The sequence below is a fragment of the Antedon bifida genome, chromosome 4 (genome assembly GCF_963402885.1).
Source record: "Antedon bifida chromosome 4, ecAntBifi1.1, whole genome shotgun sequence".
Taxonomy (NCBI): Eukaryota; Metazoa; Echinodermata; class Crinoidea; order Comatulida; family Antedonidae; genus Antedon; species Antedon bifida.
Genome location: NC_136229.1, coordinates 13,648,604 through 13,674,493, shown reverse-complemented (window position 1 = coordinate 13,674,493; position 25,890 = coordinate 13,648,604). Strand labels below are relative to the sequence as shown.

Below are 25,890 nucleotides of genomic sequence, written 5' to 3'. Positions count from 1 at the left end.
CGCAAAATTAATTTCTCAAATGTTTTATAACATTTTGCTCATGTCAAAAATTCCCACGCGCGCGAAATTATTTACGCGTAAGGTGTGCACGGAGTATGAAAAACATTTATTCTCTTGAATTATATTTTTCAAGCCTTTCCTTGTAATTTTGAAAACAATTTAGACCTTTTCCACTTTAAATAATGCCAATCGAACACGTTGAAGACAATTCGCACACGTTTTTGATGAAAAAACTAAAAAAATTGTTGAAATTAATTTTTATTACAAATTCTAGAAGTTAATGAGTTGTAGATATCGGATTATTATAAAACAGGCTTAACGTGCGTGCATGTGGCGTTTGTGGTACGGATAACTAACTCGTCAAAGTGACGAGTTCAAGTCTATTATTATTCTTCTGTCTTTCTCCCCCATTTTTTGTGCATTGCGTATCTTTAAAAATGGGTAAACATAACATTTAAAATTTAAAAATGCGCAAACTTAATTTCTAATCAACTTCATGCGTGCAAATATTTATGTGTGCGGTGCGCACATAATGGCAAACACATCTTTTTTTCACATGAATTATGTTTTTCCAGCCTTCTAGTAATTTTACCAAATTTGAAACCATTTCGACCTAAAATCACGTCATACGAGCACGTTGAATTGAACAATTCGCGCGTTTTTGATGAAAAAATTTTAAAATTTATCAAAATTATTCACACAAAACTCTGCAGTGATCTCCGGAGACACAGGGTTTGTGACCATTCAAAACATTGAGAAATTCCGGAGATACCCTAGCAACACCGGGGTTTTTTAAATAAAATAGTAAATACCACCCTCTATTTTGTTTGTACATAGCGATGATCGTTAGAATCTTTTTAATTGATAATATTTTAACTTTAATAATTATTTTCGAAAGTCTCAGAAGTCATATAATATTTTATTTATACTATTTATTATTTTTTACACCCGCTATATATTTTGTACAACTATTTAAGTATTTTGAAATAAAACTAAAGCAATGATGAGGATGATCTTTTGACCTGAAAATCCGAGTTTGACACTGATGTGTCCCCGCAGTTCGCCCTCCGGAGAACATTTAGCTGTTTAACCCCGCTGTTTTGAACTCCGGCGTTGTTTGATTTGACCTTTCACACCAAAACACCAGGGCGTCAACTCCGGAATGTCTCCACAGTTTTGCTTTTGGTGTGAAAGGGGTAAAGATAAATGGTTTTGGTTTTCATGTAAATTTAGTAATACATTAGGCAGAGGAGTAGCCAAGATCGAACAATGGGAGTTTTGACACGCCAAGATGCCCGGAAATGGTACTCTTGCACCTAAACACATGATAAATGGCATCTCTAGTTCACCAGAAATTACACTTTTTCTGCCGCTTACAACATTTTTTGCGTTCAATGTATGTTCACGTCAGGTCAGGGGGAAAGTCCCTGATGAAGGTACTTCCAGTAAGGTATAGATGTTAATAAATATTAATGAATGTAAATTTATTTTATTTAAATACGCAAGAAGTTTTCGTTTTCTTTTCCATTGTTTTTGTATAGTTTTTAAGTAATTTTGTAAAATGAAATTTTGTAATTTGCATTGTGCCCCTGTTAAAAAAGTGTTGATCCAAATAAATATTATTATTATTATTGTAAGTTAATTCTTTTTTACAGAGGCTTCATGCAAGAACAGAACAGTATTTGTGCTCAGGGGAACAGCCATTAACAGTAGACATCTTAAAAGAACTAACAAGTAAAGTATTACAATAGAATCTCACCTTTGGGATATCCATATTCAGGCGACACTCCTATTAAGGGGACACTTTTTCTGTGAAATGATAAAATATGAGGGAATCCTCACTAAGTGACAATCTACCATGAAATGAATAAGAGGTAACCCATGCCCAATCCATACCTATAAGAAGACACTTGGTTGGGTCATGAAGTTGTCTCCTTAATAAGAGTTCTACTGTTTCAGTATATTTCTCTATATTAGAGAGGTTTCGCAATCTTACGAATACGATAACGAAAACGGATACGTCACGCACACGTATTCGTTTTCGTAAGCCATAAAAAAATCTGTTTCGCATGGCAACGAAATATTGAGGCGCGTCCAAAATATGACTGCGGTAAATTTGAGCGAAGCGCAGGTACGTGCTGCTTGGTGCTTGGCTGCCTAGGCCTAGCGTAACATCAAAGCGAGTGAGGACTTTAAAAACTGCTATTTATCAAAATTGACTTGGCATTTTAGTAAATTACTTTAGTAAATTACTTTCAATAAATCTATAATTATATTATAATCATGAATCATTCCTGATTCAAATGCAAAATGTGCAAATAGATCAAAAACTATACTCGTTTTGTAGTTACGAATATGACTGGTGATATTCGTCAACACGAATACGCTTTACGAATATGAAATGGGGATCAGCTCAAAAGGTAAGGTTGCGAAACCTCCCTAATAGTGTTGTAGTTGAACCAAAAATATAGGCCCTACCAGGAAAGAAATGGTACAAAAGAAATGTTAACATCATTGAAAGCGGAATTTTATCGAGAATAACATATCCAAAATCGACAAAAATCCATCTTTGGGAGCATTTTTTAGACGCGTTTTTCTTTTATTTTAAATTTTTGATAAAAATGGCCTACTGTAAATTAATATGATTGTATATCTTGGCAACCGCTAACTGCAGAGGCTTCTATTTGGTCTCAAATTGTTTACAACATACATATTTTTATTTACTCTAATGAAAATGTTTGTCAAAAAATGGCAAGAAAGGTCATTTTTTAAATATTGACCTTTGACCTCATAATAATATCTCAATAAATACTAGTTGTACACACTTGGTCTTAAATTATTCATAAAGTGCATGTTATATTTACTCTAATGAATAATTTTGACAATAAATAAATAAATGACCTCTGACCTCGTATCATATGTCGATAAATACTGGTTGTACACACTTAAAATTGGTCTTAAATGGTTCGTAAAGTGTATGTTTCTATTTACTTTATTTAATGAATAATTTTGACATCAAACAACAGTAAATAGGTTATTTTGACTTCGGAAATTGTATAATAGTAACTAAACTATACCATGGAAATGGTCTCAAACTTTTCATACAGATAATACATGCATATTTTTATTTGTGATAATGGATTATTTTAATTTTTGAATAATGATAATAATGATAATAGATAATATACAAATAATGAATTTTTATTAGTGTAATGGTACAAATAATGGCATGAGGTGAATGATGAAAGGTTATATATCAACGAGGCAACTCTGAGTTTACATTCTTTGAAATTAGGCCTGTAAAGATAAATGTAAAAATATTTAAAGATTCCACAAAAATGATTATAATTTTAATAGTACAATTTGATTAAGAATATATATTTTAATGAATGTTAAAATGTAGTTTATTTACTTACATATTTACTTGAAACCATCTTACACTTTTCACTTCCAGTCGATACTTTAGAAAGATAAACAATACTGATACTCCTTAGTTAGTTGTCTCATTCCCATTTCTAATACCGTACTGGAAAAAACCAAGTTTCATTGTTTAACTACAAACAATTATACTTTTTTTGATTTTCATATTTCATTTTTAGGCATATCTATATCTAACCAACTTCAGTGTTTACCAAGTAGATTTTTTTTATGATTCACTTACCAGTTGATAGTTCTACAAAATGAAACCATCCATGTTGTCATTCCTATTGCATTCATAAAAATTTCTGTTGTACCATTTTTTTCCTAGTTAAACCCTTCAACTACCAGACTATAAATAAGCAATGAAAGATTGGATTCAGTGTTTTTCAGGTTTGATAAGAATATGTGTATACTCTATCATAAAGTTCAATTTTAAATATGCCTTTTTTATATCTTAGATATTTTTCAAAAATTAGCTGTAGAAAAAGAACATCAAGATTGGCTTATTGCATCTGGGGCACATGTCGTAAGTATATTGTGAAGTAGTTAATTTGTCATTTTAATTAAGAAATTGTTTTATTCTACACTTATAGCATAATTACAAATCACTTTCTTAATTAGTTTAATTAAAGGGCCATGTCAAAATTATATTACTCCGTGTAACACAGTACACATGGGGCTAACGCTCCTAACAGATTTTCCTTTGTGCATAATCTTGTGGATTTCATTAAATGAAATAATTACATCGGGATTGACGTTACACAAATATCTTACGGACAATGGTCAAAACAAGTATTATTATTCTATTTTTTCTGTCCAGAGAATTCGACTAGAGCGCGAAACACACATGTTAAATAATAGCCGCATTGTTCCTGACAAATCGCCACTGATAGTGGAGTCTGTTAGGGATATTTTGGTTCACTTTTTTCCAAAAGCACCAAATTTGGTATACAGGTTGCCTACCCTATACGAATTCAATTTTTGATGGGTGCCAAGCAAAATGACCCCTAATTTGTATTATTTAAAATGGCGGACATTTTCGCTTAAACACTATATCTCTGAAAATATTGGTCATAGAGAGTTAATTTGAGGTCAAAATGTTCAGAACATAAACATTCCTATTTACTCTAATGAAGTATTTTTTTTTTTAAATGACCGGAAGTACCAGTTTTAACCTTTGACCCATATTTTAAGGCATTGCCATATCTCATTCTCAGTAAATAGTTGTCACAGACAGTTTATTTTGGTGTCAAATTGTTCAGAATATATATGTTACTATTTAGTTTAATGAAACATTTCATCCAAAAATGCCCGGAAGTATGCAGGTTTGCCTTTGACCTTTATGGTGCAATTGCAACCTTGTTATTAAGGTTAATATATTTTGATATCCATAAAACTACTTGTCATAGAGAGTCAATTGAGGTGTCAAAATGTTCAGAACATAAACATTTCTATTTACTATTATAATAAAGTTTTTTTCTTAAATAATGACCAGAAATACCATATTTGACCTTTTACCTGGATGACTTGGGTCTGGAGGACAGAAATTTTCAGTGCCTTTCCCCCCTTCAGTCGTTCGTGCTATGGCAACATTAGTATGTAATATTCCTCAGTTTCAAGGCCGTTTTCAAGAGAAATGTAACAATATGAAATTGTTGTGCAACAGCAAACACAAGTGATGGAAACACTAACTTTCCAAAACAAACTTTTACTAGATTTGATCATCGGTACACATATTGTTAAATGTGTGGAAGACTCGATTAGATGAGATTGGGTATTTTTTGTCTATACAATTTTCTCTTATTTGCATTACTCTAGACTCACTACAATTACAATAGAACAATATATTAAACTTCATTCAGTATACTTAGTTCAATTGCACATGCAAGCAGCCATCTTCGACAAGTGCTCAAAACTGGATTGCAAAATAATATCATAAATAAACAGTTAACTATACAATTAACTGAACAAATTTATAATTTTATATATTTAACAGGTCAATAACTGTACTTCCTGACATTTTTTTTGAAAAATCTTCTATTTAAAGCAGAATAGAAACATATACTCTAGTAGCTAGATCAACTTTCGTATGCACTTTGAGGTCCAGTGCTTCATCAGAATTTTGCCGGTTATAATTTTCTAATTGGGAGAACACTGTTTCCACAGGAACATTTATTGGTTAATTTTTGGCTGCAGAATTATTATTTTTAAATGCATAGCTATAGTTTGTTGCAAAATCAGCTGTAATTTGGTGCGTTGACAATGCTGTATACAATTCACTTCTTATTGCCATTGACTCTGAGCTGGGTTAATACAATCTTTCTATACAAATTGCTTTTGATTAATCAAAGTACAATACATGGAGAGGGGTGGCCACGAAATTGGCAAACGAGGTGCGTAGCACCGAGCGGAGATAGGTTTGTGAGAGGGTTTCCCCTCTCGAGCGTCAGAAAATGTTGACAGAATAAATGCTTATACACTGTTTAACGCGCTTAACATTTTCAAAATGTATTTTTGATGAAATTAGTGTACGTTTCAGGCAATTTTAAGCGTTTAAAAAATTGCAGTGAGTACGCGTTAAATGCATACTCTTTTTGCCCGATTTCTGTTTTACAACTTTTCTTTAATAATATATCATCATATTTGATTCACTTTTCAACTCAAAATTGCGTTATATGAGCACATCAAAACTAAATAATATTATTATCCGTATTGTTTGTTAAATTTTATTTCTTAGTGTATAGATTATACACATGATTTATAATGAAATCTAGATAAAAAGTAACTTATGTCTTTATTATTATGTAACAAATGTGGTTTATGACATTATACGCAAAGGGATCTTTGATCGGATTGTAATACCGGCTATTGTATTTGTGTTAGCAAGATCCTAGTCGTATATTATAAATAATTAAAGATTCTGAGAAAATTAATCAATCAATATATTTAAAAAAAGTCAATTATCTTTATTTAAATCAATGCATATAACCTATAATTCGTCACAGTGACGAATTAAATCAAGTTTAGTATACAATGGTTGCAGTAATCGCTGTGTTTATAACACAGAATCAATAAAACGCCAAATACACTACACACTTTCGGCCGTATACATATTTTTTATCATACAGTGATTACTGTAAAAAAAAATCTATACGACCCTCTGGTCAGGAGAATTTTATAATTATTTCTGTGAATTTGTTTTCTTATTTCAGTAATAAAAATATAGAGTGTAATACGAGTGGGATATTGCTTCACTGATGCTCTCGATTCAAGTTTGCCATTGTTATGTGTACTGTAGTTTTCTTTCTTGACATAAATTTTAGTCTGGCTGCTAAGTTGCTGCGATATTTATGTCATGAATGCAGTGTACGTGAATGGGTAAAAGTGTATGATGGTGTTTCAACACTTGTTAGTGCCTTACATTCAGATAATGTGCAGCTTTTATTGAATGTTGTGGGATATTGCTTCACTGATGCTCTCGATTCAAGTTTGCCATTATTATGTGTACTGTAGTTTTCTTTCTTGTATCATGAAACCTGTACCCTTTGTATTAATTATATATTGATTGGTATTTTATTTCTCTACATTTCAGCCTCTTGTTAAATTACTAGCATCAAAAGATGTTCATGTGTTGCACTGTTCCTTGTACGGCCTTATTAGTCTTGCAAAAAGGTAACTTTATTATGGTTGTCAATAATCAAAAGTGTTGTTTGAAAATAAATTTATTACAATTTTTGTTCTCTTCGGTTCTGTAATAATTATGATATTAAGCTTTATCATGACAGTAACACAAATGCTTGCCATTTCATGGGAAAATGTGATTAAAGTAATTTAGTAAAAGTAATACTTTAAAGATGTATTGTTCCCTGAAAAATAATTTTTAAAATTTTTTTTGTTGAATATGCCATTTTAATGTCACATAATAGTTATTGACTTCGACCAAAAATTGGATCAAAAAAAAATTTGTTTACCTGAAAAAAATGGAATTTAAAGCAAAAAATGGTCAAATTGGCTGCCATCCAATGGATTGTTGGTTGAATTTAACCATTTATTATGTTATTTTATAAGTGAAAACATTATTTTTTCCGTTTTTTTTTCTACGGAAGTGATTAACTTTATTAAAACTACAAAATAACCTATTCAAAGTCTGATTTAATTAATCTTCATTTTTCATGTTTTTGGGGGACAATACATCTTTAACTAAAAAAATACAAAATTGTATTGTATTTCACTTAAATTTTCAAAGAGTGCTGGTTGTTTTCTGTTAAATATTGAATACTGTATCTTCCACAACTTGTGATTTGAGAAAATTTTTTTGTATATTTTTTGAAATATTAGGTATTGTACCAAAAACGTTAAAAAAATGTAAATCATCAAAGTTAGTATATTTTAACATTACATGATTATCTTCTATTAAACATTACATACTAATGACTACAATTTATGTCGTTGGTGATTGTGTATAATAACAATAATGATGTTTTTGTTTTCTATTCTTAGTTCAGAAACCAGACATATTCTAGGAGAATTAAACTGTGTAGACAAAATGTTGACTATTATTAAAGACTATGAAAATTCTTCTAAAATGTAAGTTTTAAAAATGAGTCATTTAGTTCATTGTTTCCGCAAACTTTTTATTTCGCGGCCTATAATCTCATAATGAATGATGCAAAAACTGAACTGATTCATTTCTCATCCCATGTATTGTCCCCTAAAATCATGAAAAATTAAGATTAATTCAACCAGATAATAATTATTTTTTCAGGGAGACAATACTGTTGCCTGCCTGCTGGACTCCATCTATTTATTAAAATAGGTGACGCTTTCATGGAACCTTCAAAATCCTGTAGAAACCTTGGAGTTCTTATGAACTCTTCCCTTAGTATGGCCAATCAGGTACAATCTGTAAAACTGGATTTTAAGCGATTCGTAGAATTTCGAGTATCCAGAGGTACATTGATTCTAGATCAACTGAGCTTCTTGTTCATGCTTTTATAACATCTCAGCTAGATTGTTTTAATTCATTCCTTTATGGTTTGCCAGCTAAGGATATTTCAAAACTGCGTGTTCAATATGCACTCTCTGCCCAGTTAGGGAACATATCACACCTGTGCTTAGAAACCTTCATTGGCTTCCTGTTACACAAAGAATCAATGCCTTTATTTAGAATTTAATTCATCCAACTTTGCAATCTAGGTCTCTACTTGCTCATTCCATCCATCCCTCCATCCATCAACAAAACGTTACGGTTTTTCTTGGACCTCTGTCGCCCTTTGGAATGGTTTTACCAATCTGTCAGGCTACTTCAATCGCTTATTTTAAGGCTACTCTGAAAACTCACCTTTTTAACTCTTTTTTTCTCTTAGTTTTCCACCTAACCCACATTGCATTGTATTTTTTGGAGAATAAAGATTGCACTGATCCATCGAAAAAATTCAGTGCAGCCCGGTGTTTCCCCTTTATAATGTACATGTCACTGTGTCACAGTTCACACAGGACTTTACATTACAATAGATACTAGCCGCACATATCAAACATTTTTGGCAACATCAAACCATATTGTTAAAATAAAGGTGTTTTTACGGTGCTGAATTATCGTTTTTTTTTTAATTTAAAAAAAATGTTTCCCGGCCAAATTGTGTGTGGTGTTATAATCATTTTATTTTTTCTTGACATAAATTTTAGTCTGGCTGCTAAGTTGCTGCGATATTTATGTCATGAATGCAGTGTACGTGAATGGGTAAAAGTGTATGATGGTGTTCCAACACTTGTTAGTGCCTTACATTCAGATAATGTGCAGCTTTTATGGAATGTTGTAAGTTAAACAGTTTTAAATTATAGTTTAAAGTTTTTAAAGTATATTTCATAGCATTTAAATTCAATTTTAGTGACACTGTTGGTGGTTGACTAGACTTGCATTTATTGTGTTTTTTAATGTTAGTCCACCAGTCGACATTTCAATTTTTGTCTTGAAAATACAGACTTGTATATAATGAGTACAGAAATCAATTTGCATATTGCAAACATCATATGAGAATCATTCCGTATATGGCTAATAGGGTTGGCTGGTATGCAAATATGGATTTTTATCAACCAATGAAACTGACATCATTTTGGTTTCAATCAAAAGTAAGACTTTAGTTGAAACTGCTGAAACAACAATTGTCTCAGGTTGAAATATAAATGATGAGAGTTATTATCGAGTGCTGTCAAGTTTTTTTGTTAACATTATCAAGTCTACCAGCCTATAAGGCCTCATAAGTGACCTGCCAATTAAAACGGCATCAGCATCAGCTGAGCTACACTAAGCAGTCAGAAAATGCAGGGTCTGGGTGGGAATCAATATACTGTATTGTGTGTATAAATGCCCTGGGGGCATTGCAATTATTCAAAAGGGGTGGAGGCATCTATACATTAACATTAATAATAGCACAATAAAACAATAATGATAATAATACCCAAATTCCAATAGCAAAAAAAAACAAAGACAGATACTACCAGACAGTCCACACAAGTTCTCTTCCTTGGCTAGGCCTAGCTTGCGTTGGTACCAATGGTAAACAAAACACCACACATGCACATTCCAGGTCTTGCTGAGGTCCACACCGGACTTGCAATTCCAAACAACATATGTTATTACGAGGCGGCTTCTTGGCATTCACATACTGTACACACACTGCGGTCTGCTGAGGTCCACATCGAACTCGCAATTCCCAACAACATATATTATTACGAGGCCGCTTCTCGGCATTCACGTACCACAACTGTAACCGGAGCGGCAGGACTAACATTAAAGGACAACTTGACCGAGGACCATATTTTAACAACGTATTCGGGATGTACATATGATTTCAGAACAATCGCTAGTAAACACACTTTTTAAATAAATCGTAAAAAATATAAATGTTGAATTTTTTTTATTGTTTCTTTTGCCTATCTGGATATTGAAGTGTTTCTTCAAAATTCCAGATTAAAGATTTTGGCAAATTTAAGCCTAATACAGGTCAAATTAGCAATTGAAGTGACGGTACCTATCTCTTGTATGTTAACAACAGTGTAAACTCATTAAGTAGATTTTGCGATGCACCATTGACGTCACAGCAATTGACGGTGACGGCTGTACGGCGAGCACGTTCACCTTATGACAGCTGCTGGCTCCAAGAATCGAAATAAATCTAACTAATTTGTTTTGGTTGGTTTGTAATTTGTTTTAAAACTGAATAAGAGTTGAACCCAGAAGTTTGCGAGAATTTTTGTTAATAAATGAAGATTGACGCCAAAGATATTTCAACCTGGTTAACAGAATTTTGTTCGAATTTCGTCCGCGGAAAAACTGCGTGGGTATGGTACATCTTTTATGGATGTAGTGTTCAATCATAAAACCTCAATATTTGGAGTTGTTTTACTTACAGTTACTTGCATGCTCCGTAAAAAGTGTGTAAAAATCAGCTGTTATGGAAAAATCTTTGAGGGGCATTTATTAAGTTTATTTAGACAATCAATCAATATTATCTATGCATCATAAGATCCATGTGTGATTGTTTGAGAAGCTAGAAGCTAGTCTCCATCAAGACGAGTTTTACTGCTTTGGGAAATCCCAAAACGGGTTCAAGTTTGTGGACTCCATGTTTTGTCGAACGTAACAGAGTGCATGCTGATATATGAATATTAAAATGGTTTCGAGTGAGTAGCCAATCACATGCGGCTGAAACCAGATAATGCTGTGCTCCATAAATTCTTGGTGTCAAAACACTTGTACGTCTGCCTAGACTGTATTTTGAGCTTAAGTATTATTAAAAGTATGAAATGCTATGTGTGCCAAAATATTTATATTTTTACCAATATTAAATTGAAATACAGTCTAGTTCCTTGCATGCCATTACTAAAGCCTCAATGAGACTTGCTTTAGAAAGCATGGGTTATGGTAATTGCTATTTAATGGTGAGAAATAAGAATAAAAATAATAACAGTAACAAATACCTATCACAATTTTTTCCAAATGATTATAGTTTGTTGAAATATTAATTTAATACATTTGTATATTAAATGTATGTGTAGGTATGGTGCTTTGTTTTGCTTGCTGAAGATATGGATACCAGTAATGAGATTAGGATCACAGGTGGTTTACCCATTCTTTTGTCCCTATTACAGTAAGTTTGTGAATATTGCATTTTTTTATTACCAGAAATATAACATTGACTATATTTTACTTTTATTAATATAACGACTCCACGTAAATAAAATTACAAATTGTGGCAAAAGGCCAAATTTTTACAAAAATATATACTGTATAAATAAAAAAGATAAAATTATATATAAAAATTTTGAACAATACCATGAAAGCCTTTTGGTGTAATGTTTAGGACATCTGCATATCAAGCAGAAGGTTCCGGGTTCGAATCTCGGTTGGAAGAATTTTTCTCATTTTCACAGATTTACTCATCTTTATCGTTTCAAATTAATTAATTAAATTTCAGTATATCACCGGGCGGTTTAGAATCAGTGTTCTCTGCCTGATGTGTTTAGATATATATAAAAGTATCTCTTTGGAGATATTTTGTGTCATCATTTCTACAGTAAAGTATTTTTACAGAATACACTGTATATATTATATACAGTGTAGCGGCTTTTTTAACTTAACTGGCTATATGATGACATCAGATAGACAAAATTTGTATATGAATTCATACAATTCAACAGCTTCCATAATAAATTTGATCACATGGGTCACTTTTCATTCCGATGAGCTATAACAGATTAAACTAGAAAGCCACTCCGAGAGTGCTGTAAAATTCTCTACATAAGATTTCTCTGGAAAATATTATATATATATATATTTGTGTGTGTCCTAATGCTTTCAATACAAGTATGTGTAACTTACGCAGTGCGACTCTAACGTCATATATCAAAGTTTCTTGTAGAGGTTAATCTTCTGACTATGTTGTATTTTCTCTGTTTATAGGGATCGTAAATATACAAGTGATCTGCAAGGTACTACAAGCATCTCTAGTGCAAGCTCCATTGGAAGAATGCATTCATTAACAGCCATTGATCAGCCATTGGTAAACAGGGTCTTTCACATTTGCTTTGGTTCCAAGACCGCGGAAAATAAAATCCCAAGTTTTTAATGTAGAAGTGTTCTATTCACATCTATTACAATATTTTTTCCCTTGACAGTCAACTAGCTCATACATGTTAAGTTTGATGTTGCTGCTGGCTTGAGATTTCCTAATTATGACCGTGCCCCCAACCCCATAACCCTAACCCCCGGCACCAAACATTTTTTTCATCCTAAATCCTGAAACAAAACATCCCGGCCGACAGCTGAAACGTTCTTGGCCTAAAACATCCCTATGCATAACATACTAAGGTCGCTAAAAGCGTGAGCCTCACGTCAGATGCACAGGACTTGGCATGTATGCTAGCTTACAGCGCGACCAGAGACTCAAGTACTCAAGTTGTTTGTATTCAAATACGAAATGACAGTTTCCTTTTCATTACAATTACATAATAAACATATACCTGAATTTAGAGGTGACCATGCTTTCACTGGTTGTTCAATTCAGCTTAGGCATGAGCTCATGCACCTTGTGTTCTCTGAAATCTCGCTTTTGTTTTTGAAAGTTTTCCAATTTGCATTAACTAACTCATGACTAAGTTGAGTTCATCAACCAGAAAACTAGAGAATGATTTTCGTTTTATTCAATTTATTTGTTGGATCATCAAAAAAGATAATACTCATTTGTATCCTGCTAATACAGTTATGGGTGACCGTAAGTAAAGGCCTATATCTGATTAACTAGGCTAGTACTAATTTAGTAACGGTACAAAATTATTGCAAAATAGCGAGAAGTAAAACATATACTTATGGACTAAAAAAATAAAGAATAATTTACTTAATTTGGTAAATATAGTAGAAAAGCTTTTTTTAAAACAATTAACAGGTCTCTGAATTCTCACAATAATCATAGGAGTCTCCAGATGTTTTGTGTCATCTCTCCTGCTAAAATTTTTCCTGATTTTCTTGGATGAACAAAATAAAGGCCCGATAATTTAAAAAAATATATATAACTTCTACTATATACTACTAGGCTCTAAAGAAAACATATTAATATAGATCAGTAAGATGTTTTATAATGAATTCATAGATTGTGTAATACATGAAAAAATGAATTGCACCGCATTTCCGGCCTTTGGCATGCCTGAAATAACCTATGTTTACTATTATAGATGCCAATACCTTTTGATTGATTAATATGGTTTGATATGTTTAAAAATGTTCTAGCACCATCTATAATTTGGACATGCTTGTATAAAACTAAATACAGTTGAACCTCCGTGAGCGGCCACCTCCCTTAATGGCCGCACTTTCAAAGCCTGTTTGTTCTTCCTATCTAATTAGTGCATTTGGTACCTCCCGTAAGCCGCAGCCACTTTTTTTAAACTAAAAATTAGATTTTTTGTATGCTAAATTACGTATTGACTTTTGACAACAAATATACAATTTTGATACTTATTGTGCTTTATATATTAGCTTTATTTCGAAATGGTTTTAAAAACGTTTTTGTGAAGAACATTCCTGTTTTTTTTTAGATGAGATGAGAAAACTACACAGATTTTGACTGACCATTTTCATATGAGCTTTTTAAAATTTGTCTGAAAAACATAAATAATACTAAACCATCATAAATAATAAAATACAATTATCTGGAGAATTTAGAGGTTCTTAGTGTTAAGAACCCCGAAAAATATCGTGCATATACATGATTTTGGCCCTCTATCAACAGAACCTCCCCGGTCCCGAGGGTGGTGGTTACAGGAGGTTGAAATGTAAATAAAATATAGCCTATAAATGTCAAATTGTGGATTGAATTAAGGTATTCCTTATTATCCATAGGAGGATGTTAGTCTGGAGAATATTTTGTCCTTACAATCTGGTAAGTACTGTACTCATAAGTCCCAATTTTTTCTTTATAACAATTTCATGGCTGTATTTTAATTTGTTAATGCTTTTTAAAAGGACAATATGGATAAGTCAGTTTTGTAATACGGTAAATTATACTGTAAAGCACAATAGGGACTTTACAAAACACGACGGTTAGGGGAGGACGACGAATATCCTGTGTTTGCTAGAGCGTAAAATCATATACAGTCAACATAGCCGTTTTATTAGTTATGCACCCTTGCACGAAGACGACGACTGGCAGTATATCTCTCTCCCTCCCCTGTCTAGTGGCGTTCTGAATCGCTTGGCTCTGGTGATATAGCATAGGCCTAGCCTTCCTAGCTAGGGGCCTCACATTCAAACGCCGCTTTTAACGCAGCCATTTTAACCCAATAAAAGTGTTATTTCATTAAACAATAAAATTAGTAGTTCAAATATTAAAATTCCACGTTTAAGTGTAATTTGAACTGTATATTTAAGGTTATATATACATTATTTGTAGTTGTTCTCCATAAACGGAAAAATGGCAACTTTGTTGTCCTCAAAAAGTTAAGACGACGGAATTTCAGGCTAAGCTCCGCCCACTTTGTTTCGTAAAGTCCCTAATGTCTAACAACTGAAACTGTTGATGATTAAGATTTTGTTGATGGTGGTCATTGTATGGCTCATATAGTATACAATCAAGTCTATTGTTGATACTTATAAGAATATTGATGTTTGAATTTGCAGCTTGCTGTGCAGCATTGACTGAGTTAGTTCTTAATGACAGCAATGCTCAGCAGATAGTTCGGAACAATGGCATCTATTACATTGGTGTTCTCATATTTCCTCAAGTAACTTGTACATTAGCAGAAGCCTCGGCAGTTACTAACTTGCAGGTTTGTCAGCACCAACCAGAAATTACTATTATTAATCCGGACAATCTGTGGATAGACCCGAAACAAATTGCAATAGTTTCTTTTTTTTCTGATTCTGTAGTTATTGGAGTTTTCTATTTTCAAAATTATAGAATAAAAGATTCCAACTCTGTTGGACAATTAATTGCGCTTTCTAGTTTGCATACTTTTGAGGTGTGTGACAAAGGTGTGATTTTGGGAATTACAAAGCGGTCCTACGCTGGGTATTGGAAACCTGTTTCCAATGGACGGGCACTATCTTTTTACTTATGTTAAGGTTCGGGAATCAAAAAGATAGTACAGTAATATAGTATAATGCAGTACACAAATCTATAAATGGATGTACATTGTACAGCATTTATATTAGAAGTATGATAAAGTTAATAGGCATACTGTATTCATTATATTTCAATGTCTATATTGTTTTGGAATAGCAAGCAACCCCTTCCAGGGGTTCAAAGTTTCATAGACAGTTCACTAAAGTGTAATAGTTGAGTGAATCGGGGCTGTCCTATCGTTACCTAATTAACCATGTTTTGTCAGAATTTCGTGGGTATGGTACATTCTGGATGGTACTGTATATTTTTGCAGTAAAAACTATTTTTAATACTTTTTTGGAAAAAAATATTATTTCCTTTCGATAGTCAAGGACCTGAGTAAGATATTTATGCATTAAATTTAGGAGACAATATCTCAACTGTTACAGGATAATTTAATCGTAAGGAACTATTGCAGGCCATGACCCACAGTTGTCTACTCAAATGACAGGAATTTATTTAGATGTTATATAAAATGAAATATACTGTACAAACAAGTGTCCTGTCAATATATATTATTTATATGTTTTTCTCCTTTTCTTACAGCAACATGCTTTCCGTGCAATACGTTTCCTCTTCAGTATGGAGCGCAACCGACAGCTTTTTAAGCGGTTATTTCCGCCGCATTTATTTGAGATGTTCATTAATGTTGGCCATTATGTGAAGGAGATGTCAAACTATAAACCTATTGTACAGAATCTTAATAACCTTCCTGTTAGTAAAAACCACTCCATTTATTTTAAGATAATACAATTTAAATATTTACTTATTTTGACATTTATATGTGTTTTTTTTAACAAAATACATTCAAATATAAAAATTCTCAGAAATATAGTTTATGTATTTAAAACTATATATATTTATATTGATTTTGGTTGAAATTTGATTGATTAATTGAGGGTCATACAATTTTAGAAAGAAGAGCGTGAACAAATCTTTAATAGGTTTTTGGAGACAAATCAAAATAAGGAACCAACGCAGTCTATATCAGATTACTTGGTGTATGAACACCTAGGTAGTGGTGCTTTTGGAAGTGTCTACAAGGTATGTAGAAAATGTATTATTTAATAATTTAAACAAATTTAATTATGTAATATTGAAAAAGAGAATTGTTCGGTATTAATCTGCTTGTTTTTTTTTTCTTATTTCTTAAATACCTCATTATCTTTAGTTTGTCAATGTAACTTGTAATTGTACAGCTTTAAAATTAAAACATAGAATTTGTGTGTGTTGTGTTTTTATTTCAAAATTAGGTTTTTTACCTATTTAGTATAATTTCCTTATAAATAGAAATTGGCTTTTTTGGCCTATTTAATATTAGTGCGTTATGTTCTTATCAGCTGATTTTGATCATCTCCCTAAGACAGTGTTGCTTAATTAACCATGCAGAGCCATACCACTTAACTGAGATGTAAGTTTTACAGAAGGAAATAAACAATTACACAAATGCTGCAACTAGTAACATTAATCTATATATAAATTTACGTAAGGGCAAAATTTGATAAATCGCGTATTACTTGCTAGAATGTAAGTGAGTGGCCGAGCAGTTAAGACAGTGGAACCGTACTGCAGCTGTGTATCATTATAATGATGACACAAGATGAGGGTGTACCATTTTGTCTCCAGATATAGACACAGTATAGATTGATCGTGCATCAACGACAAATTTCCACATACATACAATAAAAGATGTTCCAGACGAATGGATATTACACAACGTGTTACAATGATAAAGAATCAGTTTTCAGACATGACAACAATATAGAAAACCCTCATGTATCTTGAAATTTTTCTTTATAGGAATTTAAATTAATAAAATGTAAACATTTATATGAAATGTTCACAGTAATTATTTCAGAAAGTCATTAATTCTGCTAAATTGGGCTAATTATGATATACTTAAGTATATAAAGCAATGTTCTGCAAACTATGGGGCGCAATATATTTTAAGAAATGGAACAAAAACACCTTTATTTTAGCTACACACAACTTACAATAAACAGTCCAGTGTCTAGATGATGAATAGTGTTGTGGTTTAGCGCAATTTTTATCCTCCAAACAATTACATACAATGCAATTTCCAGGGACTTAGCGGTTCATATTATAAAATTATTTCACTAAATTCTTTTGTTATACGTAGGTTAAGAAGAACAGCAGTGGAAACTTTTTGGCTCTTAAGGAAATCAATCCCACAGTAGGCAAGAAAGCTAAAGAAAAGGCCATTGAGAGTATAGTGAGTGAGCTAAGTATAATCAAAGAACAGTTGAAACATCCAAATGTTGTCAAGTATTACAGAACTTTTAAAGAAAGTAAGTTTTTAATTGATATATTCGCTTTGTAAACTGTATCTTTGAAAATGGATATGAAAGCTTTTTAAAATTTCAAAAAAATTGCTTTGTATGAATCCTTTTTATATTAACAAACAACACACAAAAATCTAGATTCGAATACCTATGACTAATTCTATGACAAATGGTGTGTGAAATGAATTGTATTGAACAAATGTATCAAAATGAGTTTGGAGCAAGCAGGATTTAAACAGGACATAAATTACTTTTGAGGCAGGAGGGATTAAAGTGATAAATTTTAATTTCATCAACACCAGCCAGCTCCATCATATTCAAGTGATGGATTCTTTCGTAAATGTTCATTGTACATATTGGCTAAATAAATAGTGTATAAAAATGAAGTACAGTATTTGTTTATTTTTCTATATATTACACCAAGACCCACTATTTAGATATTTATAAATGATACACTACTAGATTCTTCAATATTTGTTACTAACATCAGTACACATGTCTGGTAGTACCATAGTTTGACTGTAACTATAGCATATCAGGGCTAAAACATTCTATTCTATTATGCATATTTTACTATTCCTAAATATTTAGCTTGTTATGCTCATTCTATACTTAGTGTCTAAGTATACTGTATCGAGCAGGCAGGATCCATGTAGCATCTATAGAAAGTACACTGGGCATCCGTCAATTCAACTGAAAAAAGGAATAAATATAAGAATAAGTACAGTAATTAAGGACAAGAACCAAATGTATACGTTCTATACGTTATATCACATTCATGTTTATCTGCCTTCGAAACAAATAATAATTGAGTATAGTGTATTATATAGGCTTGGTCAACAGATATTTTATAAAAGAAATTTGGTTTAAAAAATGTAATGACAATGCTTGGTATTTGTTACCTTAATAATTTTACGCTTTCCATTCCAATCAATAAATGCATTTGCTTATCCCATCCATCAATTATCATAGTAGCACTGTTTAGACTACCTGTATAGGTAGGTAAAAATACAAGTAAATTGTTTATTTATAATGTATTTATAATGGCATAAAATCAATACAATTTTTATAAGCCAGGGAGGTAAAAAATACCTTGATACAAACTTGAATACCCTAACTAGTAATCCACCAAACTAAACTGATTACATACTGTAAGTACTAATTAGTGTGGGAATGAGATCCTTAGACCTAATATTATGAGACGGTGTTGCCTAACTAGGTCCAGACCATGCATGGAACAACAAAATAATATTTTAATAATGTCTAGACAGACACTACAGCACATAAATACATAATTTGTATAGGCATATACATAAAACAGTTCAGTAACACATTATCACCCTCAACAAAATACATCGCCTCTGGGCAGCTACATACACATCACATCCAGCTGCAGTCACTACTAAAAAGGCCTAGCTAGGCCATGTCATTTTCAAACACCATTAATTCTTCCAACCGTCCAATCAAAACGATGTTAACAAAATGCTTAATGTGGACGAATTACATCAATTTCGCTTGCCATTTCAACCAAATAGTTAATTACAACAAAATAAAATTAATGTTATGATAGCGAAATTAAAATCACTTGCGAGAGGCTGATATGTCATGAGGGGGAGAGCTCGACACGACTCGTGTGATTCTCATGCAAAATAATACCGTGTACACAGACATAATAGGCAAGTGGCTATGAATTTCATGAAAGATGGCCTTGAAAAACAAAATTAAAATCTGGTTTAAAAAAAAATGATAATGGTAATACAAATTATTTATCAAAGAATAAAAATGTCAAAGGTAAGTAATTACTACCATAGTTTGTCAAGCCCAAGTTTACTATCAAGCTAGTTATCGAGAAAACAATTCAACATTTTTTCATATGTATGTAATTTAACATATGCACATTTGTTTTTTTATAGATGATAAATTGTATGTTGTGATGGAACTGATTGAGGGTGCACCTCTGTATGAGCATTTCAGCTCTTTGAAAGAAAAGAACAATAGCTTTTCAGAAGAAAGAATATGGAATATTTTTATTCAAGTATGTATATATGTGTAAAAAAATATACATACTAAATCAGCCGCGACAATGAATATAAATCGTGGACATTTTTCCAAATTGTTTTAGGTCACGACGAATTACCTGGCAATGTCCATTAAGTGCCTTATTATTATGACCAAATTAGGCTAATTGTAAGCTAGGTCATCCACAGCCTATCGGTTCTGCTTTGTTTACTTCCGCTCCGTTGTTTTGCGGAAACGATTGCTGCTCCTCTTATAGCACATGCTCGACTATTGTGCAGTTTCAACTGCTGTATCTATGTTTCTTCGGTACATTTTTATCTACATTGTATACTTGCTTGATAAATCCTTCATATATTTAAAACACCAGTGAAGTTGTTAGATTGATTTTTAAATCAGAAATTCTACAATAAATGACAAAAACCTACAAATTATATTTTTCAATAGTACACTACATCTTGTATGTAATACATCTCGTACAAGCTACATTTGAGGTGATAAAAACCAACATTTTGAAAATAGTAATAGTAATCCATATTATTACAGTAGAGTATTACAATAAACACAGAACACTGCAATGATACTAGTGTAATAATAATAATAAATTTGGACTTAAAGCATATAGCCTTTAGGCCTATGCATTTCACAATAAAATAACAAGTTTCCAATAATAATTTCAGAGAATTTAATTCACAATCACATAGCTATTTAAGTGTACACTATTTTGAGTGTTAACAGTTCATCTCTCAGGCCATTTATTAGAGACAATACGCTACATTAGTGTCAAGAATATTTATTTTACATTTCAATATTGTTTTCTAAATAAAAATTATTAATATCAATATTTCTTTGCTCAGATGGTTCTTGCTTTAAGGTACTTGCACCGAGAAAAGAAGATAGTGCACAGAGACTTAACACCAAATAACATCATGTTGGATGAGAATGATAAAGTTGTTATCAGTAAGTATACTGTTGTCTTTTTTCTTTTCATTTAATAATACACTGAAAATAATCCTGAAGAAAACAAAAGTCAATTGTATATTCTTGTAAATGAGAATATATATTTTTTTTTCATTTTCAAGCTGATTTTGGACTTGCTAAACAAAATCATCCAGAATCGAGTAAAATGACATCCATTGTTGGCACAATATTGTATAACTGGTAAGATAAATTATTTTTTATACATTCAAGTATTGTAAGTAAACCGGCTAACTGTTTTATCATTTTAATTCAATATACAGTTGAACCTCCATGAATGGCCACCTCCCCCGTGAGCGGCCATCTCCCTTAACGGTCGCACTTTCAAAAGCCTGTTTGTTCTTCCTATCTAATTAGTTCGTTTGGTACCTCCCTTAAGCAGCCACCTCCCGTAATTTTTTTTACTAAAAATTAGATTTTTTGTATGTTAAATTACCTCCTGCAAGCGGCCAGCCGAAAAATGTTGACACTTATTGTGCTTTATATATTAGCTTTATTTCGAAGCGGTTTTAAAAACATTTCTGTGAAGTACTTTCCTGTGTTTTTTAGATGAGAAACAAAAAACTACACAGATTTAGACCGAACATTTTCATATGATAAAAGCTTTTTAAAATTTGTCTGAAAATCATAAATAATACTAAAACATTTGATCATAAAAAATAAAATACAATTAGCTGGAGAATTTAGAGGCCCTTAGCATTAAGGACGGCGAAAAATATCATGCATAGACATATACATGATTTTGGCCCTCTATCGGCAGAACCTCCCATAAGCGCCCACTTTTCTCGGTCCCCAATTTATAATATATTTTCATTCAATAATAATATGATGTGAAAAGATACATATTGTTGACAGGAATCAATTCTTTGTTATTTTGTATTGAATTTAATAGTAAACACAATCATTTTTGTTACTGCAATACAGTAAATGATTCTACTGAAATATAGGCCGTGGTATGATCAAGGTGAAGAGAGCACTGCTTGTTAACCATCTTCCAATAGATTAGAGTGTCTCTCTATAGACAGACTAGGCTTAAAGTTACTTACTGAGTGAAGCAAAAACTGTACACTAAAATGCATGATATTTAGGTAAAGTAGCTTCCACCATGCATAACATCCTTAAAATCTAGCGTGTGTTGCTGCTGCTAGTTTTATAAACTTTCACAGAGTTAGATACATCAACACAACACTAATTCGGCATATTTTATCATAAAAAAAAATCACAAAATGATTATGATGGAAGAGTATGACATGTGTGACAGTACGTGTGTGTCCATTTTTTTGTTACCAAGCCAATACCAAATAGCTATATTAGAAGGCTTCTCATTGGGTAACATTGGATAACACTCTCCTAACGCCTATGAGAACTTATTCGCGATTGGCCTGTTATTATATTCAACAATTCATAATTTGTTCGTAATTTTTCATTTTTAACAAAAACAGTGCCTTATTGGCAATGTTGAGTTTATGATTTATGTTGTTGAAAATGTAGTTGCCAGAGGGGGACCAAGAAAAGTAACAATTTCGATGTTCGTCCATGGTCTAATATTTTAATAACATGAAATTATTTTGTTCTTATAGTCCTGAAATTATTCAGAATGAACCTTATGGAGAAAAGGCAGACATATGGGCACTAGGTTGTATCTTATATCAAATGTGTACATTACAAGCACCATTTTACAGTCAGAATATGTTAGCTCTAGCAAAAACGGTACAAACATTTTATGTTATCTTTTGATTGTGGATGTTACCCATTATAACGCACCTGAGTAGATTCCGGTAATTTGATTGGAGGACTGCAGGTCCCATGATATACTAATTAACTACTCCATTGAACACACGTCTTTTTGGTATATGGTGTTGAATTTCATTATGCATGTTCATTCTTTTGACACAATCACGCATGGCCATGAGTTTATTTTAACACAGCCTCTACTCTTAGTAGTGTAAATATGCACATCTATCTAGTGGATTATGAAATTCTTGCTCATGATATGTGCATAGTTATACATTGATGAAAATATAATAAAGAGTGGTAAAAACATGATTTTATTTAATTTTTTTGTTTGGTTATCAAATCAAATATATTTAACACCTACTGTAATTATTAGATTGTTAAAGGTGAATACCAGCCACTTAGAGAAGGCACATACTCTGACAAAATTGGCAAAGTTATAGCAATGTAAGTATTATATGTCTACAATTGTTTGCTAACTTGTTGTTTGATATGTTAATTAGTTATCTGCACATTGTGATTGATGAAATCATCTTTTTTTTTCTTTGTTATTGGTTATCTGTTGTAGACCTTGTGATTTTTTTTTCTTCGTCTTCTTTGTTAGTTATCCGCAAACTTTGCGGATAACTCCTTGTGATTGTGCAATCTCTTTTCTCTTTTTTCTTTATTATTCTTCTTTCTTTCCGTCATTTTTGTGTCACGTGTGTCACTTGACTTACGCACGATATTTCGAATTTCAATGATTGATCATAGACTGGAAATTGAAAGTAATTTTTTATTGACACTTGGTAAAAGTTTAAATCAAGCGCCATGGAATAAAACGGCGTGTTTCACAAGAAGTTACACGCATTTAAAATTTTAAAATGTGCAAATTTAATTTCTAATCAACTTTCTACAAGATTCATGGCCTTTTGCAAATGTGCGCAGACTTTTCTTATGCGTGCACATAGTATGAAAATCATGTTTTTTTCTTTTGAATTTCCAGTCTTTGCTAGTAATTTAAAGAACAATTGAGCCCATTTCAACATTAAATCACACCATACGAACACATTGAATTAGACAATTTGTGTGTGTTTTAGTTGAAAAAGTTACAAAATATTGTAAAAATCATGCCTATTTAAAATCTATTATAGCTCCTCGAAATCAACGGTGACCCCCAATTTTTTTAACTTATTATGCAAGTAGATAAGTTGTAGATATGACTTTATACAAAATTGTTGTTATGTTACTTCATCTATTGGACTCGTCACCCGCAATTTACTTAGACCTAGAATAATATAATTATTAATTTGGTATCTAATTTAGGTCTACTCATCATTCCCGTGTGGACATTTCTCCGAAAACAGTCACGAGCGACATGGCCAACATGTAACATCTACAGGGTTATTATTGGAAGGGTATGGACGTTTTGGCGTTTCGCGCCTGGGAGTGTCCCTGATACTGTTATACCTATCCCCACCTTTCTCTTTTTCTATACTAGGTAAAGGTACCTGTTGTAGGGCTTTCCATGATCCTCAGGCCTCTGAATACTGATTTGTATAATCGCCAAACACTTGAATCTTTGGGCTTTCTTTCCCTTACGAAAATTGTGTGTTCTTTTGAACAACAAGCTAAGAATTGTTCCATAAGCAATAACTCAATAAAATGGATAGTTCCATCCACCTATTTGAACAGTTTTTAAGTCTTTTCAGAAATTTGGTTCCATTTTCTGCCGCTTGTGACCTTATTTTTCTGAATTTTTTTCTAAACTCCTTGGTTGTTAAATGATAGGCCTTCAAAATTACTGACTTTCAAAAGCGTTGATTTCCTCCGGAGGAAGGAGTGAATATTCAAACATTGTTTTAGCTTTCTCTGCCTCCTTTCTTATCTCTATTTCGGCCTCTACTCTCTTCCTTTCCAACTCAATTTGCGATTCAATTTCTTTTCTCTTTTTTTCTTCCTCTCTTATTTCTGCTCTAGATGCTCTCTCCTCAACTCTCTGATTACTTAATTTCACTCTCTCATCTTCTACAAACGCTCTCAATTCTTTTCTGGTTAATCAAAATTTTTCCCCGATACCGATTAATTTTTCAAAGTAGTATAGCCTATACATTATCGTTATTACAAGTATACAATATTACAATAAATGAGTATCGGTCAATCTGTATTATTGCTGAGGTGTGACACCTCCCTTGTCTATAAGGTTGATGTGAGGTGATTCCTCAGCAAATCTTATATACGGTAATACACCTGAATACTTCTACGCAAATTACCCTTTTCGTTTAACTTGGAATACCCGTCACTTAGAACTGTGACATCCAGTAATTTCACCTATGCTACACTGTAGCATACTTAGACAACAACATTTTATTTTCTTCAGGTCATAATGGCATAATATTTTTTCTGTGCACAATATTCCAACGAATGACGTGCATGTGGCGTTTGTTATGCGGATAACTTACTCAAAGTGAAGAGTTCAAACCTAGTTCTTTGCTTCTGGCCCTTTTTTGTGCGTCGCGTTTCTCTAAAATGTGTAAACATAACATTTCATAACTTTTCATTCACATGAAGTTGCACCTCCTTTTTTTTTTGACGTCAGAGCTGTGCAACATGATTTACGCTCGATTTTAGGAATTTCAATGATTGATCATAGATTAAAAACTATAAAAGTCATTAAATTTAATTCATGGAGTAAAAAGGCGTGTTTCACATAATGTTATGCACGTACATGCATTTAAAATGTGCACAATTAATTTCAAATCAACATTCTATACGTTTTTTTACCATTTCAAAATTATTTTTGTTTGTGTTGCTTGCGCGCATTTTTGCACACAGTGCATAGAATAGAAAGACCAATTTTGCAATTACTTTTTGTTCTGTATACTTTCTGTGATAAATTTCATTCATTTTTATAAACTTTAGTTGCAAAGTAACGATGCACATGCACGTTAAACTTTAAAATTTGTGCACTAAATAATGGCTAATTTAATGTGAATGCGAAAAAACATGCCTATTTTGAATCTATCATAGCTCCTCAGGATAGATGTTTTTTTTTTACTTATTAAGAAAGCTGATGAGTTGTAGATATGAATTCATGTAAGATTTTTGCTTGACTAGAGTTGTGACATCATCATATGGCCACTCTTTTATAGAGTTCTATCTTGCTTATTTGAACCCCAATCCAATATTTTAATATTTTCTTACATACCTGCACGTGGCGTTTGTTATGGATAAACTAACTTCTCACTTTGACGAGTTCAAATCTATAGCTTGTAATTAGTCAAATCTGGACACTTAATTCT

The 25,890-nt window shown here is 32.2% G+C and overlaps 1 protein-coding gene across 3 annotated transcripts in view; it reads left to right on the top strand.

The window, feature by feature from the left end:
• The window catches only part of LOC144840147 (serine/threonine-protein kinase Nek10-like), a 73,061-nt gene that overhangs the window by 28,444 nt on the left and 18,727 nt on the right, over positions 1 to 25,890 (top strand). For all 3 annotated transcript variants that reach the window (XM_078695842.1, XM_078695843.1, XM_078695841.1), the window contains exons 9-25: positions 1,656 to 1,734; positions 3,879 to 3,946; positions 7,013 to 7,092; positions 7,921 to 8,007; positions 9,106 to 9,235; positions 11,479 to 11,570; positions 12,383 to 12,482; positions 14,318 to 14,357; positions 15,095 to 15,243; positions 16,125 to 16,292; positions 16,494 to 16,622; positions 17,719 to 17,887; positions 19,795 to 19,916; positions 20,755 to 20,857; positions 20,980 to 21,058; positions 22,456 to 22,585; positions 22,986 to 23,056. In XM_078695842.1, the coding sequence (XP_078551968.1) occupies positions 1,656 to 1,734; positions 3,879 to 3,946; positions 7,013 to 7,092; positions 7,921 to 8,007; positions 9,106 to 9,235; positions 11,479 to 11,570; positions 12,383 to 12,482; positions 14,318 to 14,357; positions 15,095 to 15,243; positions 16,125 to 16,292; positions 16,494 to 16,622; positions 17,719 to 17,887; positions 19,795 to 19,916; positions 20,755 to 20,857; positions 20,980 to 21,058; positions 22,456 to 22,585; positions 22,986 to 23,056 (1,796 nt within the window). The remainder of the gene's footprint in view (positions 1 to 1,655; positions 1,735 to 3,878; positions 3,947 to 7,012; positions 7,093 to 7,920; positions 8,008 to 9,105; positions 9,236 to 11,478; positions 11,571 to 12,382; positions 12,483 to 14,317; positions 14,358 to 15,094; positions 15,244 to 16,124; positions 16,293 to 16,493; positions 16,623 to 17,718; positions 17,888 to 19,794; positions 19,917 to 20,754; positions 20,858 to 20,979; positions 21,059 to 22,455; positions 22,586 to 22,985; positions 23,057 to 25,890) is intronic.